At 36.7% G+C, this 21106-nt stretch overlaps 1 protein-coding gene across 5 annotated transcripts in view; it reads right to left on the bottom strand.

The window, feature by feature from the left end:
- GBE1 (1,4-alpha-glucan branching enzyme 1) overlaps positions 1-21106 on the bottom strand; it is a 292266-nt gene that overhangs the window by 233793 nt on the left and 37367 nt on the right. For 4 of the 5 annotated variants that reach the window (XM_067466679.1, XM_067466680.1, XM_067466682.1 and 1 more), the window contains exons 2-3: positions 13591-13760; positions 2693-2808 (exon numbers count right to left, since the gene is read on the bottom strand). In XM_067466679.1, the coding sequence (XP_067322780.1) occupies positions 2693-2808; positions 13591-13760 (286 nt within the window). Of the gene's footprint in view, positions 1-2692; positions 2809-13590; positions 13761-21106 lie in introns of those variants that run through there. The other variant, XM_067466683.1, reaches the window with a different exon arrangement.

Here is a 21106-nt window from a genome sequence, read left to right as displayed (position 1 = left end):
AACCAATTAGAGATCTGCCTACATTTGACTAGTTTGTTTGACAAAAGGTAATGGGAGACCTTGTTGAAGGCCTTACTGAAATCCAGCAGTTGTTGATAACAGTGTGACTTAGTTGTCACACATTTATAGGGTTGTCATTAGTTGAAACTGATTTCAGTATTTAAAAAACCAAAAACAAACAATGGTGTATTGAGCACTCTTTCAGGTTTCCAGCAGCAGGCCTGACCATTTTCCAGCAAACTTCATTTAATTTTCTATATATATCCAGTCTTTTTCCATTTTTCTTCCTGAGTTGTCCTTCCTTGTTGTCCTCTCAACAAACTAAATTTTGACTGAACTGTTTATAGGTCACCCTTCTCTAAAGTGTGTGAACTACTAAAATCCTTAGGACTTTTCCAAGTCGTTTTGATACTTCCTTCTCATAGAGTTGGTGCCATTTTAGCTACATAAGGGTTGGCACTCAGAGAATTGAGTTCGCTGTTAGTATATATGATTAAGATATGGTTTTGTTCAACCAAAGAGAGATCTATTTTCAATTATTCCCTAATCCAGATACACATCTTGTGACATAAACATGTCACTTTCACAGCTGACAAACTTATTCTAAAAAAAACTACCAACAGTCTAAAGGGAATAAGCCACAGCTGATTTATAAAGGTTAATCCCACTGGACAGAAATATCAGATTCATCTTCAACTAGGGTTTTAACAACTCATTTTCTCTAACAATTAGATTTCAAAATGGAAAAAATTGTTTGGGGGATGTGAAAAAGCAAGAGAGACAACTTTCAGTAAACTTAACTTTGTGTTTGTGACTTCTGTCCCTAATCATTTTCATGTTGAAAATGTTATGACCAATACAGTTGTCTAAATTAAAGATCCCTTTAACAATCGACCAAATGACTGAAGATACTTAAACATTATTAAATATTACACTGTTCATAATTTGAAAGAGTTTGCAACTATGTGAAGTGCCTTGCATCTTCCCAGTTCAAACTGCGTGAAATATTCCTGAACATTCCTATCATTTACCTACAAACCAATAAAGTTTTATACTGCCATGGCTTCTAGCTACAACAATCATCAGTATTCAAAACATCTCAGTTTTCACACTATATAATTATAACACTATGATTCAAATGTAACTGCCATGCTTCTAGTTTATGACATTCTGGGGGACATATTTAGCATTTCAGCAAGAGGGCTCTAGTGCCTCTAGTGCCAATCCTAGGAGTTCTTACGATGAAGCCACAGCAGTTAAAATGGAATTAGAGTGATACAATTGTTTCTTTACAGGTTTATAAAATGCTTACCACTTTAGGGTAACCCACTGTTAGTTGTTAACTGTGATTGGGAGATTTAGTGATTACATCTTTGCAGGAGCTAATCTCCTGTATATATTGTCTTACTTTTCCAGAGCTTTCTTAAAAGAAAAAGAAAATCTCCTACATTAAAATTTACTTATACATGATATTTTATTCCATTCTGCTGCCATTATAAAATTATTTATTGTGATCTTTTATGACTACAGTATCTGGCTTCAGAATGAGAAGTTCACATAAGCAAACAAAACCAAGGGAAACAAATAACAAATTCATTTTCAATTAATATAATTATATTAAAATAAGTCAAACCAAACATAAAATGAGCTATAAAGGTCAACCTTTTCAAGGTTCCTTGACAAGGTGCATGTTTCTTCAGCAAATTCATTTTTCCTTTCACTTTGACCTACTTGCAAGCTGCTCTGCTAGAAATCCTTAACACTGAATTTTTCATAATTTGCTGGGAGTGAAATCTAGCAGGCATAGCTGCTGAACAACTAAATTCCCATGATCCATGAAGTTGGCATGTAGCAACATAGGACAAAGCTTCTGCCGTGCCACCTCTTCCATGAATTCTGTTTACATGTTGTCATGCTTAGATTTAACAATTGCTTGATGTATGCACATTTCTTCCTGCTGTGTATATCTGCCTGTACAACACCTTCTGTGAAAGGTATGGTGCCCTTTGTAAAAAAAAAAATACTACCCAGTAGTTATTCTTATTTTCACCAAAGAGCCATTTCTTGAGTAGTGCAGGACTTGAGAACCCTCTTGAAAGAGAAAGAATGACAATTGCTATATATGAAATTTCAGTAGTTAAATAGACCAGCATTCTATTTCCACATTCAATCAACTACCTAGGTAACCCCAAAGCAGGACCTGAACACCACTTTCATATTCATGTGGCATTCAGAGGCAAACTAGCACTTACATCCCAGTGTGTGTGTCTGTTCCTCCCACTCACATTTCTCAAATCCAATCCAATCCTACTAATTGATTTTGGATTTACATACTTTTCATATTATACATGTTACTTAGACTTCTCTTCACTATCTCCCATCTTGCTGACTTGTAAGACACACATTTTCCTGGCTTTCTCATAAAATTTATTAAATCCTTATTTATATTCAGTCATTTTAGGTTTGCTGTTAAGTCACCTTCCTTTTTCATCATAATCCCTTTTGTTCGCTGGGGAATCATGATATCCTAGTTTTCTATTATTTTGACAGGAAGTCATGTAGGTGAAAAGAAGGATCTGCAAGTCTCCTTTGAACTTTAAAATATAAATTGGCACATCAGAGAATGATAGGAAACTTCAATTTCAACTTTGAATCACTGAACCAAGCAAAAGTATAATTTTAGAACCAGCACCTTAAGTTTTGATCCATGAGACACAGGAGAAAATCCATCTGGTCCAGGTGGGATGAACAACTCCCATTTCCCAAAATCCATTTTCTTGTATGGATGGGAAAATGGATTCCAGTTATCTATGAGAGAGAGAGGGGGGGGGGGGGGGAGGAAACAAGTTAATTAAATATGAGAAGTGCATTAAAATTCAAAATTCACAAATGGGGGCATACAGGTTTTAGCATCATTCGTATTTCTGACCAACAGATCTTGCTGACTATTAAGCATTTTTAATATTATTAGTATCATTCTAAGGTAGACCCTGGGCTGTAAACATGCATAAATATTAAATACTGAAGAAGTATTTAGAGTAAGCTTTAAGTTATCTTAATAGCTTTCTAGAACACTATCTGACTGTGCATGTATCTTCTTTCACATCCTCATTTATTTGATCATTAACTTTTCTTGATATTTGGTTTGCCTCCATCTTTTTTTTCCCTCTTAGTAGTTTCTTCCTTCTTCCTTTCAACTCTCTCCACTCTTTTCTTTTTTATATAATACTTTTGTTTTTAAACCCCTTTTCCCTTTTGAATGCACCCACAGGGAACATTTTAACCAGTGGTATGTACACCCCTTGTTGTAAATAGGCAACCTTCTCAAGCCTCTTCTGTTTAATTGTCTTTATATAATATGCTGTTTCAGTACTGAAGTGTATATGTGTTCTTTGGTATGCAGTGTTTCATAACTCTATATTCTTGAGGTTGCGGGAGGGAGCAGACCATATGACCAGAACACAGCAAAGAGATGACAGTTGAAGGATGACCATTGAAGATGAGAGTTGGAAGTAGACAGTTATAAAGGAGAGTTGTTCAGAGCTGTATAGTGTTGAAGAAACCGATAAAGACTGAAACTTAAAGACATAAACCAAAACATTTTAAAGTTTAAACTAACAAGAAATGTGCCTGTATATTCAATTACATGAAATTGTGAGTAAAACAGATATGTTATTTTAAAGAAGTTTACTTGAATATTTGACTCCTAAGAGCATGGAATAGAAGCAAGATATTTATGGGAGAGTAGATGTTTTTGAACATTAAACACTTCTGAAGATCTGCCAAATATATATGGGGGGGGGGGAGAGAGAATTGGCATATTCTCTGTTCCTACTAGTTCAGAGTCACCTGGAAATTGGTCTAGCAGCTGAAAAGCAATTCCCAAGCATAAATACATGTGAATACCATTTCTTTTCTTAAAAGATATACAGATTATGGTTTTCCAGATTGGTTTTCCCGATTGGTCATAATCCAATAGGTTATGAACCCAGCAGGTCATAATTCTTCATTTGGTTATGTAACCAGTGTTTATCCAATAGCTAATACTCACCCCCTTAACTCTAAAATTTCCAACCATTTCAGTCTTTAATTTTCCAGTGATAGTTATTGTTTATTTATTTCCTGGGTACTGCACTTTGTAGGCCATTTTGTCATTCTTCTGTGGGTTTTTATCTCTACACAGTTCATGAAATTTCATATTAATATATAGATAGATAGGTAGATAGGAAATTTTTACTAGATAAAAACTATGTAGAATAAAAATTGAATAAAACATAGAAAAACCCCTAAAAATTCCATGGCTTCCAGCAATCTTTTCTGCAGTTATATTTTAAATCTTACAATTCTATCTCTCCCTAATTTATCTAGAAATGACACTTCAGCAATTAATTTAACTCGTACTAGTTAACACAACAGTTATCAAACCATCATCCTCACCCCTCAGTTCTAAAATATGAAGTTCAAGTGTTAACTGAAGGTTAATATGTATTTTTTTTCAAAGTATGAATTTGGACCCAATACCTTTAGCCTTTTTAGAAGTTCACCCCATATTATAAAAAGCCTCTTCTGGCTTTACACATGTCCAATACTTGGAGTTCCCTTAAAAAATTAAGATAGTTGCAATGATAAAGTTGGGGAAATACTCTTTGGGTATTGGCTACTGTTTCTACAATTTTTCTACTAATGCTTCCTTTTGGCGATCAGTCTACAAGCTGTTCCTTCAAATGGCCCACATTTCCAGTCTAATGTCACCAAAGTATCGTTTTCTTGAATCCTCCTGACTGGAAAGCATTGTCACTTAATTTTCCCTTCTATTCTTGACCAAGCTAAAATGTCACTTTCAGTGTCCCAACATCTTCCTTGTCAATTCTCTAATTGGAATTCTTTCAGCCCAGTTTTTGCCCAAATGATTGAGCCAAAAACTCCCTTCACACATATCTCTGGCAACGAACTTTTTGCTGATGACATCTTCTTTTTTCTGTTTTCTCTTTGAGGTGTCTTCTCCCATTGATACATCTGATCATACAAGTCTATTGTCTTTGTTCTGTTTCCAGGATACTGTATTACCCATTTCCTGTCTTTGCTCCATAGCTCTTAGTTAGCCTTTTCCTTTACCTCTGTGAACATATTAGAACTCTTCCTATATAAATCCACAATCAGGTAATTTAAACCCACAGACATTCACTTTACTTTCCTGTTCCCTGTTCTTTGGCCAGAATTTCTGCAGCTGTCAGAAGCCAACAGAGGACATGTGAAGAGAATGTGCATTTGATTTGCAAGTTGAAAATATCTTTTCACCAATATAAAATATATTATGGCCACCTATAAGCAGTGCTGCCATTTTAAAATATCCGTTGTAATCTCTACACTGAAAAATTCAGCCCATCTTGGAGCGTTTAAACATATACAAATAAGGCTTTTATTGTGAAGTACTAAATTCCAAGATACTGGTATTTTGATAGTTACTAAGCAATAATGTGTGTAAATAAAATATTCAGTGTCATTTACCAGAAGCTTTTCAGGAAACTATAATGTCAATACCGCCTCTCACATCAGAGTTTCAGCTTACTAATTGCCTCATATACATGATTTACTAAGCTTTTAGATCTACTAATTGACAAATTGTAACATTTTGGATGTTCGCTTAACAGTTGGAGTATTTTCTTTGAGAAAGCAGGAGGACATTTAGGTCAACTGAAATGTGTGTGCATGCGTTCAAGTTGCCTGTCAATTTATAGCGACCCCATGAATTTTACAGGGTTTTCTTAAGCAAAGAAAACTCAAAGGTGTTTTTCTAGTTCCTTCCTTTGAAATAGTTTGCTAGAGATCTCCCATTCAAATATTAACCAGGAATGCCCCTATACTTTGCTTTCAAAAGCAGGCAGGATCTGGTTCCTTGACCTCGGTAAAAATCAAAGTAGAACTGATGTTTATTTCCTGTTGTGTTATGAACACATATAGGGTTACTTATTTATTTATTTATTCTACACTTTTTCTCTCTACAAGGAGACCAAAGCATCTTACATTAAAAGCATTCCAATACAATTTAAAATCTAAAAATATATAAAACATTAACATACAATTAAATATAAATGGCATCAAAATAACTACAGTTAAAATCCACAAAAATATAATCAAAGACATTATTTCCCCTTAGGAAAAAAAGGATAGTCAAAAAGAAAGAACTGTGCATCTATCATACTTTGTTTAAAACATTATTTTCTTCCAAAAGTGAAAGAGATGATTTAACTTCACTTTTGCAGTATTCCGTTACATTGGGGTAAGATTATGCTGGTGCCCAGCTTCCTCCAACTCCAGATAGTTGTAGTGTACCTTTATAACCTTCATTTCTGGAAGTGACACTGTAACATTTTTTGCTCACCTGTCAGAACCTAAGGGAAATGAAGGGCTTTTGCTATTTGGGTGCAAGGTATCTTAAAACTGCATTTAAAATAATATTGGGGGGGGGGGGGCAAAAGACATGAGTTCTGGCAAAAGATATTTGGGGTTTTGCCTGGGCTACACTGTTCACATCCTGCCTGAGGGCAATACCGATCCCACTTCTATGTTTTTAACTCAGTGATTCCTCCTGCTCTGTCTGAGCAGTTTGATAACGAACTTTTTTTCTCATCCTGAAGAAGGTTGTAGACACTGAAATATATTATGATGGGCAAAAGCAGAATGGCAGCATTAACACAATCACTTATATTTGGAAATGTCCTAAAATATCTTTTTGATGTTATTTCAAATTCTTTTTCAAAACCTTTCTAGCCCAATCCCCATTCCTTGGCCTTACTTGAACTAATCCTACACTTAAACTTAATTTTTCTCACGAGCATTATAAAACAGAGGCTATTGTATGCCAATTGTCTGAGTTACTCCTGCAGAATTCTGGGAATTGTAGTTCAGGGCAGAGTCTTTGGAATTCAAACAAAATACAAATACAAACAACACCCCACCCCACCCCCAATCTCTCACATATGCATGCATTACAGCAGCAAAATGACCATGTGTGAAAGAGAAAAACCCAACAAAAAGCAGACAAGATTTTTACTCAGGAACATGCAAACTCCACTAACAGATACACATCCACAAAACTACAACAAACACACATTGCCCAATTAAATTAAACTTTGTTACTGTTGGTGCTTACTCATAGATACTAGATGTATTTATATTTATCCTTTTGTGATTTGTTTGGTTACTCTATGTGGTCTTCTGCATTGTTATTGTCTACAGACGTCACACTCAACGCCTAGAACGATTCCATCAGCACTACCTTCGAAAATCCTGCAAATCTCTTGGGAAGACCGGTGTGCTGGAATAAGCAAAGACCACCAGCACTGAAGTAATGCTCCTACACCATCAACTTCGCTGGACCAACCACATTTTCCGAATGCCCGATCACCGTCTCCCAAAGCAGTTACTATGTTCCCAACTCAAGAACGGGAAACGTAACATTGGTGGACAGGAAAAGAGATTTAAATATAGGGTTAAAGCCAACTTTAAAAACTGTGGCATAGACACTGAGAACTGGGAAACCCTGGCCCTTGAATGCTCTAACTGGACGTCAGCTGTGACTAGCAGTGCTGCAGAATTCAAAGAACCACGAATGGAGGGTGAAAGGGAGAACAAAGGAAGGTGTATCAAGCCAACCCTGACCAGGACTGCCTTCTACCTTCTCACTGTGGGAGAACACGTGGATCAAGAATAGGGCTCCACAGCCACCAACGAACACACCCCCAAGACATCAGACTTGGAGGATCATCATCCTTGGGCTATGAGGAATCACCTAAGTAAGTAAGTGTTTTGCAAATTATTTTGGAACTCATTTCGAGCATGGGAAACAACGTATAAATGTCATGAACTAAAAATGAGCAAACCTCCACTCCCCATCTCAGATGCTCTTCACTCTCCTGCATAACTCCTATACCTCAATCTCGTCCCCCCCCCCCTTGCAATTACTAAACAAGGCTGGGCATTCTGGAAATCAACAGCAGAGCTCCACAAGCTCTTCCTTTAAATGGGGCTCAAACACATTATGGGGAAAACAACAATGGATTCAAAAAGTCTGGAAGATTTGCTGGTATACAGAATTTCAGCCAGAGAAAGCCCTTCTATGAAAGCAAGATAGGACTACAAAAACCCATAGGTTCTTCCTTCTTTGATGATGCCCCATACAACATTCTGAATCTGATATGTTATCATCTGATGGGTTTAAATTGAGATATTATACTGTCCTTCAGACTTGAGACATCCAGGCATTAGCATGGAGCATTACCAAAACATCACCTAGAGCCATTTCTGAGCATCCATGCAGGCCTTTTAAACAGTAATTAATGAACCCAAAAGAAAATGCAATGTTTCTAACTGAATTATTGGTGGTAGCTATTGTACAAAGCCCTCTATTCAGAAGAGTACTGCAAGTACCAATCTGTCCAGACTGCCTTGTTCCTTTCAAGATTTCATAGACTTACAGGCATCTAAATATTTAGAAGTATATCATATATGTAACTCAATTCTAGACCTTACATGCAATCAGGATTTAAGAATTACTGTAAAGCGGCTTGAAAATGTAAAAAATATTCTGTAATATAATTGATTTCTGAAGCCCTTAATGCCTGCTAGGCATTGAGCAAAATTTATACAGGCTAAATTTTAGGTATTTTAAGTATTTCAACCTAATTGAAATGTAAAAGAAGGTGAAAATAATTTAATATTAAAACATAACAATCCGTTCTTAGGTCTATGAGGGGTTTGCAGCTCAATTCCTCACAGGAATACTCCTAATACCCATCTGCATTTAATGACAAATTTCCATTCCTTAGGCCTTTTGATTCCATTAAATGCCCCCTTGGGAATGAATTTTCTACTTTGACTGATGATGAATAAGATGTGTTGGGCAACTGACACACTTTTCATTTAGAAGGCTTAAAGAAGATTCACTCTAGACACCTTACTGATTAATTTTATTTGAATCTGGAAAGAGCTGTTTTCAATTTACAAAGAAATGTATTCAGTATTTTAACAACATTTGAGATTTTCACAGCACAAGCATGAGGTCCTTTTTCGATACAGATTGTAAAGGTACAGAATCTGTATTCTTTGCCTCTGGTTACCCAAAGGGAGAAGAAGGAAAACCAACATACATAATAAAAATGTAAATGGATGTAATGCTAAAAGTTGGGAAAAAAATGCCATCTCAGTGCAAAGTTAATATTATTAAGCTAAAAGGTTAGGTTGAATAGAAACCAACTGATATCTTCAAATGATCATGCCCAAAGGAAGTGCTAAGGCATCTTTCCTGTATGAATGGAGAGGAACAGTGTAAAGGCAGGACGCGGATTATGACACATGATAAGAGAGAATGGTGTGTGAATGTGACAGAACACCGTCTCTAATCCCTGCTGTCAGACCCAGAGCGATTCAACACGTGTGCTGTTGTTGTAACGTGCGTGTGTAATGTTTGGTAAGCTGCCACGACCTCAATGTTAAATTATGAGGAATTATTTGACTGCAGTTCCTAAGGTGAATTCTCCCAATACACTGCTTATTTCTTCTGGCTCCCTATGAAATGTGACTGGACTGTAAAAGTGTATAGAATTATCAGACCTGAGGATATATAAGGAATCACGGCTGAGGCTAATTAACAATGAAATATAGAATGAGTTTATTGAAGAACATGAGGTAAACAACAGACTACTACAAGGCACATAAGCTTAAATGCTTTCTAAAGCACAATCTTCTTATTAAACAAACAGTTTCTTCAGGAAGGGTTACTTTCCTATAACTGGAGCTAATTTCTCCTCACTCTACCCTTTTATATTATGTAGCAGTGAGTTTCACCAGCCAATTTCCCCTAGCTGTTACACAGAGTCTCTACTCTGACACCTGAGAGATAATTCCCACTTGTACTCTGCCTTAGCACAAGTTAACAGGCTCTCACTCCGACTTCCCTAGCCAGATTCCTGTGAAGACCCCTGTTCTAAAGTAATCTCTTCCAGGCTAGCTCACTTAGAAAACATACCCACTATTCCCTGACTGAAATCCTAACCTCTCTCTAATCTTGCTTCATTCAAGATTACATTCCTTCTCCCCTCTCTGTCAGAGCTGGCAAGCTACTTATTTCTCCTACAACTCCTCCCCCCTTGAGTCAGACCCAATCAGAAGAGAGTTGAATAATAATAATAATAATAATAATAATAATAATACTTTTATTTTTTACCCGCCTCTCCTCATGGCTCCATGGAAAATCTCAACTCTCACTATATGCTATGACACAGTAAAATGACATCCCTTATTTAAAATGGAAAAACCAAGGTTTGCTTTTGGGATTTTTAAAACATTAGCCAATGTATTTAGGCCCTAATAATGATAAATTCCATGATCTAAATCGGAATATTTCAAAGTAGAGTATATCTTAAATGAAAACATCCATGTCAGACTCTTACAGAAATGTGTAAGTTTATCAATAAAATAAATACAACCAATTTATGTTATTGGTGTTTTAACTTCACTTATTAGGTATGATTTACACATGAAGCCTGTCTGATCAGAAAGCAGTGTAGATATTTGCTTCCTTCTGCAAGTCTGTCTGCATTTCCCAACTTCCACTTTCCCTCCAACTGGTTTATTAAATCTGAACATCTTCAATCACTTATTTACTCCTCTTCAATTTGGCTTTTGGCCTTTTCGCTCTAGAAACAGTAAGACATTTTTGATGAATTTGTGTTTTCTTAGTGATGAATCAAGCCCTTATTGTTACAGATGCTGATGTTTCTTTTGATTCTCTTCCATGCATTTCCCTCCCTACTCCCTATGGACAGTTTTCAATTAGCTTTGTTTGTATGTTTAGTTGTTCTTTTAGCATTTGCCAGTGGCTCTTTCTTTTATTTTACTCAAGTCTTTGGAGGCTTCTCACATCCATTGTTCTTGATCCATCTTATTTTCACAAACTGCAAATTTATTCACTCTTTTAAGCTTTTAGTAAATTTGAATCTGTATGACAAAACCTCTCAAAACATCTCAAGATTGCATTTCTTATTAATGTTTTTATTCTGCTCATTGTTATTGCATTTCTGTGTCCTTCAGGTATATCGGGCCTGCTACCTTGGTACTATCTAAAATTCAGTAGGGATGAGACTGCTGATTATTTATGAGTCGGAAACAATCATTTTCTACTTTTCTTATTCCATGTTAAGCATCATGTTATTCTTTCCTGAATGCATGTTGTATTTTAGTGCCATCATTGACTTCTCTCTTCCCACTGGATTGATTCTCTTGTCAAATCTTGTCATTTTTATTTTAAGAAACAATGTTCAAATTTGCGCTTTTCTTTTTTCTACTTCTGCTTGTTTGACCTTTAATATTTCTCATCTTGATTGCTACAATACTATATATTCCAGTCTGTATAATAAATTCCTGCTGTTCACATCTATCCATTTGTTCACCTTTGTAATCATGTTGTTCTTTCTTAATGGGATCTCATTCAATTTACAATTACATAGTTTTACTGTTTTAATAAATCTGAACTCTTTTCTTGAAGCTCCGATGTATTAATTCTTCACCTTCTACAATTTTATAGCATTCCCAAGAAAATGAGGGTTTCAAAAAAGTTATAATTTTCTTCGCCTTACAGTTAACTAACAATGAACAAAGATCTGGAGTTCTGGTACAGAAAGCTATATATAAAGAGAAAGAAACCTAACCACAGAGAAAAGCTTCAATTGTTGGTGGGTGTTTCTCCATTCACCTTACATATATCCAGAAGTTCTATTTGTTTCAGTGTTATTTACAACCAAATAAATAGGACTACCCTTTCTCCTGCCTGCACCCCTCCCCCAAACATACTCAAACAACAAAGTAATTCTACTGCTCATTGTTTGGCCAGTTTTACTTTATCAACCAGAGTTCCTAAAGATCAATATATAGACAATCTTCTCCAGTCCTTGTGGGAAGAAAACTCAGGGCAAGTGTGCTGCTTTGAAGTATGTCTATAGACTTTTCGGGGCATTGGAAATGCATATATGTACTTCTAAGTGTTATATCACCAGTAAAAGAGTCATTTTAGGAGCACAGAATCTGGCAAACCTAATATATTGAACACAAGATTACCTAACACTCTTCCATTCCAATGTGTGGGAATGGAGACATACAAATTGTCATCCACAAAAGGTGTGGGAAACAGCAGACCATACACATTTCAGGAACCACCCTTCTGCAGCCCTTGACCAAGGTGCTTGAGCAACCAATAGCCAAAATGGTATTGAGTTTGGTTGTCTCTGTTTTTAAGCAATTTGCCAACTCCTTCAAACGTTTTAAATTAAAAATAAAATAAAATTTCTGTATGAACAGATTCAAAACTTTTAACACTGTGTGATGTCAGTCTAGAGTACAACACATCATCTAAAATATTAGTGCTCAGTTTTTATTTGAAGGAACCAAGGAAGACCAAGCTGAAGTATTTTGCTTATTAATTGAACTATTAACTTCTGTTTCTTAATTACTCGTAGAGTTGGAAAAGACCTTATGGGCCATCCAGTCCAACCCCCTGCCAAGAAGCAAGAAATCGCATTTAAAGCACCCCTGACAGATGGCCATCAGGCCTCTGTTTAAAAGCCTCCATAGAAGGAGCTTTCACCATACACTGGGGTAGAGAGTTCCACTGCTGTACAGCTTTCAGTTAGGAAGTTTTTTCTCATGTTCAGGTGGAATCTCCTTTCCTGTAGTTTGAAGCCATTGTTCTGCATCCTAATCTCCAGGGCAGCAGAAAACACGCTTGCTCCCTCCTCCCTATGACTTCCCCTCACATATTTATACATGTCCATCATGTCTCCTCTCAACCTTCTCTTCTGCAGGCTAAACAAGCCCAACTCTTAAAGCCACTCCTCATAGGGCTTATTCTCCAGACCCTTGATCATTTCAGTTGCACTTCTCTGCACACATTCCAGCTCGTCAACATCTCTCTTCAATTGTGGTGCCCAGAATTGGACACAGTATTGTCTGACTAAGGCAGAATAAAGGGGTAGCATGACTTCCCTGGATCTAGACATTGTACTCCTATTTATGCAGGACAAACTGCCACATCACATTGTTGGCTCATGTTTAACTTGTTGTCCACGAGGATTCCAAGATCTTTTTTCACATGTACTGCTGAAGATCCAGGCATCCCCCATTCTGTATATTTACTCAAATATATTTTCCTCATTTGTTTGACCTGATGTTTTAATACACTATGAAACTATGATTGGTACTTAATATATGCTTAATGATCTCACCTAGGGCTACCTCTTGTAACATCCAGCCTGCGCTCACTGACATTATAAGGAGTCAGTTGGAGCTCTGGTTTTGGCACTACAATCTCAGGGCTTGGAATAGCCTTGACCTGGCAATCCTATTGACAACCAAGATTGCATACTCTGGTATTTTTAAAAAAAAAAAAAAAAAAGGCCACAACTAAGAATGGTAGGTTAAATTCTCAATCTTACAATTCTTATTTTGAAATAAACTGCATTAAGCACAATCAAGAAATCAGAGCTAACAATTTAAATTTTGATTGTAAAACAAATGCATGTGACTGAAAAGACTTACTGAAGTCTCCCGTGAGAAACACTGCTTCAGCCCCAGGAGCCCATTCTTTGCAGTATATTCCACCATCCACAAATCTGTTGACTCCAAATGTTAGGTAACTCTTCGTGAATTTATCAAGGCCACCTTCAGATTCTTCAACACTCTTCAAGATGTGATGAAACACACCATACCTTCAATAAATATTTCAAAGAAAATGTAATCAGAAATACATATACAAAACTAATGAGATGCATATTTCAATACTTGTACAATACTTGCCAGCTTGGCTTGAGCATTGGGCTAGGACTCTGGAGATCAGAATTTGAATCCCCATTCAATCACAGAAACTTACTGGGTGACCTTAGGTAAGTCTCACACTGTTTCAGCAGAAGGCACTGGCAAACTTGCTTTCAACAAGTCTTGCAAAGAAAATCCCATGATAAGTTCATCTGGTTGTTACTCAATGGTTATTTTTATATTGTGTTATGCTGTTGTTTATTTGTCTTATGTTGTTGTTTTATGAATTTTAATGTTTCATATTTTAACTATGTTGATCAGGCTTTTCCTCATGTAAGCCGTCCCAAGTCCCTTCAGGGAGATGGAGATGGGGTACAAAAATAAAGTTGTTGTCGTCGTCATCATCATCATCATCATCATCATCATCATCATCAGGCTGCAATAAGTCAGAAATGACTTGAAAGCACACAGCAACAATCAAGCCGATTACTAGGCTTGAGCCCAAATCAGTTTGAATGAAACTGATGTGTTGTATTTGATTGTCTGTTTTATATCATCTTTGAAAACAGAATGGGGAGGAGGGAGCTGAAAAGCCTGGCAAAATGGATTAAGGGAGCAGGATTTTATCCAATTGCAGGACAGGAAAGAGTTAAGTCTGCAACATACCTGAGGCAGGGATCTGCCACATCTTCCCCCCTCCCCCCACCCAACCACAAGTAGCAGCAGTGTCCATTTCTTCTTGGAAAGTTTCCTAGGCTCCTCCTCCAGAGGGGCTCTGCTGGGAACTTGCTTTCCCAGCAGCACTTGCATAGGGAGGGCATTGAAAAGTTCCTCTCAGTGCATGATGGGATTTGAAGTTTTTTCTCTCTCTGTGTTTCATCCAATAAAAAGCCTGGTTGTGTCCATGCTCTGATTGGCTAAGAATGGACACAACCAGCAACTACAATTCGCAGAACCCCCTCTGTTGCGGTTTGTCTTATTTGAAAAAATGTTATGTTAAAACTTTAAATAATTCTAAAAAAAATCAGTAGATTGGTGAATTGTTTTGAAACTTGATGGGCCTGCAGTTGTAAATGGGGTTGAAAACTGAGGTAGGTCTCATGGAGATAGGCCTTAAAATGACTGAGGATTGAGCCTTTAAAATGTCCCATTGTAGCCAATGGGCCGAATCTTTGCCAAATGAAAATGGCAACACCCCTCCCCTTTCAAGTAAATTCCCGGTAAACAGAATGAGAGATCAGCCAACAATGGACCCTAGAACAGGATGCCTTTTGGTTGAATTGGACACCTCTACTGATTACACCATTTTCATCCCATAGAAGCATTAACAAATGTCTCCAAAGTGGTAAGGTTTACCAAAACATGTTGGCATAGGATTAGAAAAAAGTTGGAGTTCACTTCTTTCTAGCAGTTTTTATTAATATGCTGTGCTATAACCAGAGCTTTGTCTTACAAAATTGATTTTTTTTTCATTTTATCTGCTATAGGACACTTCACTGAATCCTGCTATTAAAACAACTAATTTTTCAATAGATGAGAATTATGCTAAAGCTGACAGCCGTCATAACATCCCCCACTTTCCTTGGAGAACAGTTTTTCTTCATAAAACAAAAGCTAGAGCATGGCACCTCTATTGTAAGATACTCAGTTTTATCTAGTTTAAAAGGGTCATTTGTTCAAAGGAAACATCAATCATAGTGACAACTAAGATATTGCACCTTGGGGGAAAATGCCACTGCTGGGAAACAGTCTTGGGTTTATTTAAAGCTGTGGTATAGAAAGTCACTTTAGAAGCATTATATTAAGAGGCTCCTTAAGTCTCATTTGCTGGCTATTCTTGTTGATTATATTACCTTTTACTTGCAAGGTTACAGCTTCTCAACAGCTTTTGTTGAAGAGAAGGATGTTTACCTCACACTCAATAAACATCTCAAAGAAGCAATGCCCAAGGACCGTGGATATGTTCATCTAATCTTCTTCTTCTACACATAGAAAGCCAAACATTACTTCTGGGAAATATGCTCATGGGTTTTCACGTCAAAACTGCGTAATATTTGTGTAATCTCTAGACTTGGTATTCTTATTATGCAAAACACAGTACAATCCTCTCTTGTTCACAAAACCATCTAAATATAAAGTTGCCTTCTCAACAAACACGTGTGACAGGTGATAGAATTTTAAAGCTTGTTGCAATTTAATATGAATGCATAAAATATAAGTCAAATAAAAAGTAGGGGGCTAATTTAACACATCTTGGAAAGGAATGTCAAAACACAGCTATCCAGTTTTATTCAAAAAAAGGAAAGAACCTGGGTTTTTTTAAACCATCACCCACTTGGTTCTCCAACACTGGAAAAAAATGTGCATCCCTTTTCTTGAAATGCCTTCATTGCGTATCAATGCTGGCTGGGACATTTTGGAAACTGGTATCTAAAATTACAACTTTTTTCCAGCTCTAGTCATGGCCTCCTGAAGCACTACATTTGAAAATAGACTATCAGAAATACTCAACTACCCCACATGAGCCCTCTGCAGTATTCAACTGTTTGGGACAGGTCATTCTTTTGAATCTCCACTATAATAAGTGAATTTGGTGGGAACCAAAAAGAACTCCTTCATTGAAACTACATTTCTGTTGTCCCTCTGGGAACCCTTTTATTTTTAAAGGTTTGGAGCAGCAAAGCTTATGCGCTGCTGAATTAAGCTTAAACTGGTAGGTTCTCTCCTTTCCTTATTATTGATTTCAGCAGCTCACAGAAAAGGAACTGCTCTGCAATAATCAAAACCCTACCGTAGAATCAACCCATCTATGAGTGATTTTGTGTCAGGTTCCATGTGAATCTTCAGCATGTAACCATAGACGTGGCCCCTTTCCAACCACACTCAACTCCTCGGACACATGGCTCTGGGCCAGCTGGCAGCCTGGCAATCCATACCCAACTGAGAGTTATTATTTATTTGAATTTACTGCAAGTATTTTAGTGCAATGTATGTTTTGGTTGAATATGGTTATATTAGTAGTAGTAGTGTCATCTCATCATTAGCATCATTGTGCATTAACTGTGGTGAACAGGGATGATATAAGTTAATTAAGTACTCCCCCCCCCCCCAACCAAAGATACACATCCCTGACACACAAGATACACAATGCCTGTATACTAGCTGAAGCTGAAAGGAGGAAATGCTAGATTTCAACCAAATTCTAGAATCCAAAGAATCTGGTACACAAAGAAACATACACATGATGAGTGTATTTTGTTACACTCACTATGTGTATATTTCTTTGTGTGACTATTCTTTCATCATATATCAAAATATTTTGATCATATTTTTCAAGCGCATGAAATATTGTTTTGTGAAAGGACTCTCTTTCTCTGACCAAAAAGAACCCCACAAACACAGTCTTTAACACTTGTTTGAGGTCCATCCTAACTAGCAAGTCAACATACAAACATGTCTAAATAGCAGCCAGAAACTTTTCAGAATGAGAGGAGTATTGGAAAAGATTAAACCACAATAATGAAGTATTTCCTTGACATTTCCAGTCAGCAGCTGTTCACTTTGGTAGAGATGTAAACACTAATAAGTAATTAGAATCTACTAAGTGAGCAGCATATTAATACCTTTTTCATTTTTTAAAAAAACTGATAAGTCATTTAAAAATCACTAAATATTTGCTAAAACCTACATAGAACCATAGCTACAGCCATTTATGTATACATTTCCAATGATGACATTTCAAAATTCAGTTCATTTCACTTTTTAAAAGATGAAATAGATATTAAGAACAGACAGGCAATAGCAGCTAACATAGAGATTCAAAGAGTGTCATTTCATTACAAATTAAATACTATCCATTTTTTATTTAGACCAGGGTTGTGTTTCTCAACTATTAGTGTAAACTGAAACCAATTTAAAGGTGAGCAGGGAGCCAGATACATGAGGAATCCTTGGAGATCACAAAGATATATTCCAACAATGTTGATGTCCACCAAATAGTGATAATACTGAATTTAGCATCAGTTTTAAAGCAACGTAAACCATAAATCATCAGAAACTTTTCAATTTAGAGAACCTCCTTTCCAAATGATATGACTATTATTTTTTTAAATAAGCAGAGAAAACCTCTTCAGAAACACCAGAACATTTTCTTCATCCCCACATTCATACCCTTCTAACCAATCAAAAGAAAACCCTTCCCTCGAGCAACATCAGATCTGCTGTTGCTTTCTCCCACTACACATATCGGCCAGTTTATATATCTTTCATGGTATCTCAGCCCTTCACAATCATCGGGATTAGGAGCACACGACAGCTGCAAAAGTAGAAAAAACAGCAAATTTATTTTTTTTTACTTGAGAGAACATGTATTTTGAAGGTTCTCCAACACAACTCTATGGTCAACTACTGTTGGATGCTTATCATAATAGCAAGCTTGAGGATGTACAAATTCTGAGTGAAGTTTTCTCCTTGGGAATCCCTAGGTCAGGCCTGCACAACCTGTGGCCTCCAGCTGTTTTGGCCTCCAACCCCCAGAAGCCCTAGCCAGCTTATCTAATAGCCAGGAATTCTGCTGTGTGATAATGCACACTGGCTGTGTGATTTTTCTGCAATGCAGCTAACTGCAGAAACACCACTTGTACCTTCTCCTAGTATAAGCAATAACAGTCTCTTCCATTTCTACAGCTGCCGCTCTTACTGTCTCCAGCAACCTAAATATGTCTCCAATTGATGAACTCTGGAATGATTGGCTCAGAAGTGTCATTGACAGTTTCCAACTTGCAAGGAGGGCAGGCAAGGCCAAACATTAAGAAAACAAAAATTATGACCACAAATAATTTATATAACTCTAAAGAAGACTAGGACATGGAAGGGCAACTGTGAAGAAACCTGACAAAACACTGAAGGTATATCATTAAATACTAAAGTTCTGGCTGCCCATGCAATTGTCCTTCCAATTGCTGTGCATGACAGTGAAAAGCTGGACAGAGAAGAAAGATGATAAGAAGAAAGTCAACTCATTTGAAATGTGATGCTGGAGAAGAGTTATACCAATACCTCAGGCTATTAAAAGGAATTATTAAAAAAGACATTGGTTCTGGTGCATATAAAGTTTGAAGTCGTTCTAGAGACCAAGTTGACCAAACTGAGACTATAATTCTTTGGATCTATCATGAGAATACATGATTCACTAGAAAAAAAACAGTAATGCTTTGGTAAGGCAGAAGGCAGCAGGAAAAGACAAAGACTGCTCTGTGGATGGAAACACTCGGTCATAGAAACCACATCTCTGAATCTGCAAGGCCTAAGCAGGCTTATTGATGATAGCGTGACTTGAAGGTCTCTCATTCAGTCAAAGCTGACCTGACAGCAATTAACAACAAAATGATGTGGGTGAGATACTAGAAGAACAGGAATAACTTACATTACCATGTGTTCTGCACACCGTCAATATAACTGAGTCAAAACTCACATTGGGTCCAAATAACAATCTAACCGAGAAAAAGAAATCTGAACAAATAGGAAACATCAGCAGTCCAAATAAACAGGAAACATAGAGAAATGTTCCTTATTGCTCCACACGATCTTAATTAGAAGAGCAAGAAGAAAATGTTTGAAGTTCAATGTAAGTTTGATGAGTCCTCATTGGTAGAGTTTGAGGAAAGAGTTTGATATCTACTTGCATTAATTCCTGTTTGATGGGTTGAGATATTTTCAAAGACCAGAAAACTCATCCCAACTCTCTCCCTGAGGAGAATGATTGGCTTGTGCTATTCTATTAGTGTTGAATAGAGAGAAAAGATTGTGTTGAACTGGGGAAAATTTGACTTCTCAAATGTATCTGGTTGCTCAAGCTAGAAACAAGATGCTGTATGAAGCAGCTGTTTAGTCTGGCACACGTGAGTAACAGAATTGAGTTCTGAAAAGGGTTTTGCAATTATTTATCTGTACTGCATAAAGGAGAAAGCCAGCATGGTGTAGTGGTTTGGACTAGGACTCTGGGGAACAGGATACAAATCCCTGCTCAGCCGTGGAAATCCATAGCATGACTTTGAACAAGTTACTTACTCTCAGACCCAGAAAAAGGCAAAGGAAAGTCTCTTCAAACAAATACTGATACAAATCCCCCATGACAGTTGCCTTAGGGGTCCCATAAGTTAGGAAGAACTTGAAAACTAATAATAATTATAATTAGTCAAAACATGGGATTTGGGCCCATGGGACTAGAATTAAAGGAAATACAACTAATATCCTGATAAAGAAACTTAGACAAAGGTTAATCCAGATCTTTTAAAACAAACCTTGATTCCTAAAATGACTCTTTCCAGGGTTTTTTTTTAAAATATCATTGTGTTTTATAAAATTCATATATATATATTATTTTAAAAAATTACATTATTGGAATGTCACTACTTTCTCACCAAATTCTTTTAAATTTAATCATGTGTGCAAGATCCACTACTTCAATCAATATTCTGTTTATTTTACAGATTCTCAAGGGACAATGGATGAATTGTTTCCTGCCATCTACCTCCCACACACACTGCCATCACAAACACATTAATCCGAGCCAGACATTTACATGAACTAGTTACACAAATCAAAATCCTCTTCTCTGTTTGGGACTTCAAGGAAATGCTGATCTGGAAGTCTTTGGTCTTATTTTCTTACTTTGAATTAATGCTAAGGAGGGGAGAGAAGAGACCCTTATCTGAGAAGCTGTAGAAATACAGAGAGATAGATTTCTTTCTAGAAATCAGTAGACTAAGACTTTGTTAGCTCATGTTTCATATTACACAAGAGAAAATAAACTGAAAGGTCAGTTGAACAGTTACAGCATTGCCCTTTTCCAAGGTAATCAGCAGAGCATGTAGCAAAGACGTGAACACAAGCGTGACTGGAAAGACAGTGGCTGATAAAGAGGCACACTGCCAAACTACATGGGACAAAATACTATATTCCCAATGCCAGTGAAGAGTGTGGCATACTACAGGTCTTAGTTGAGTAATTCTGATTTATTACTTTAATTTGAAATTGTGTTCTTGTTAAACATTCAGGTTTTAACACTGCCAAAAGATATCAGAATCTTTAACGCTGACCATTAATCATATCTATAGGTGAACTACAAGAGAAGCAGTATAGTTTATTAATTTGTTTGCAACGATAAAAACAAGGCATTCATTACAATTAATTCAATGGCTGATGAATATGAATAGAAAAATAAACACAGTCTCCTTCTGTAATTCAATGGCATTTTAAGCTAAGGGCTGCATCATAAGCCCCATGCCATATTAAAATA

The sequence above is a fragment of the Anolis sagrei genome, chromosome 3, assembly GCF_037176765.1.
Source record: "Anolis sagrei isolate rAnoSag1 chromosome 3, rAnoSag1.mat, whole genome shotgun sequence".
NCBI classification, from domain to species: domain Eukaryota; kingdom Metazoa; phylum Chordata; class Lepidosauria; order Squamata; family Dactyloidae; genus Anolis; species Anolis sagrei.
Note: the sequence above shows the minus strand (reverse complement) of the source record. Positions and strands in the feature narration are given on the sequence as shown.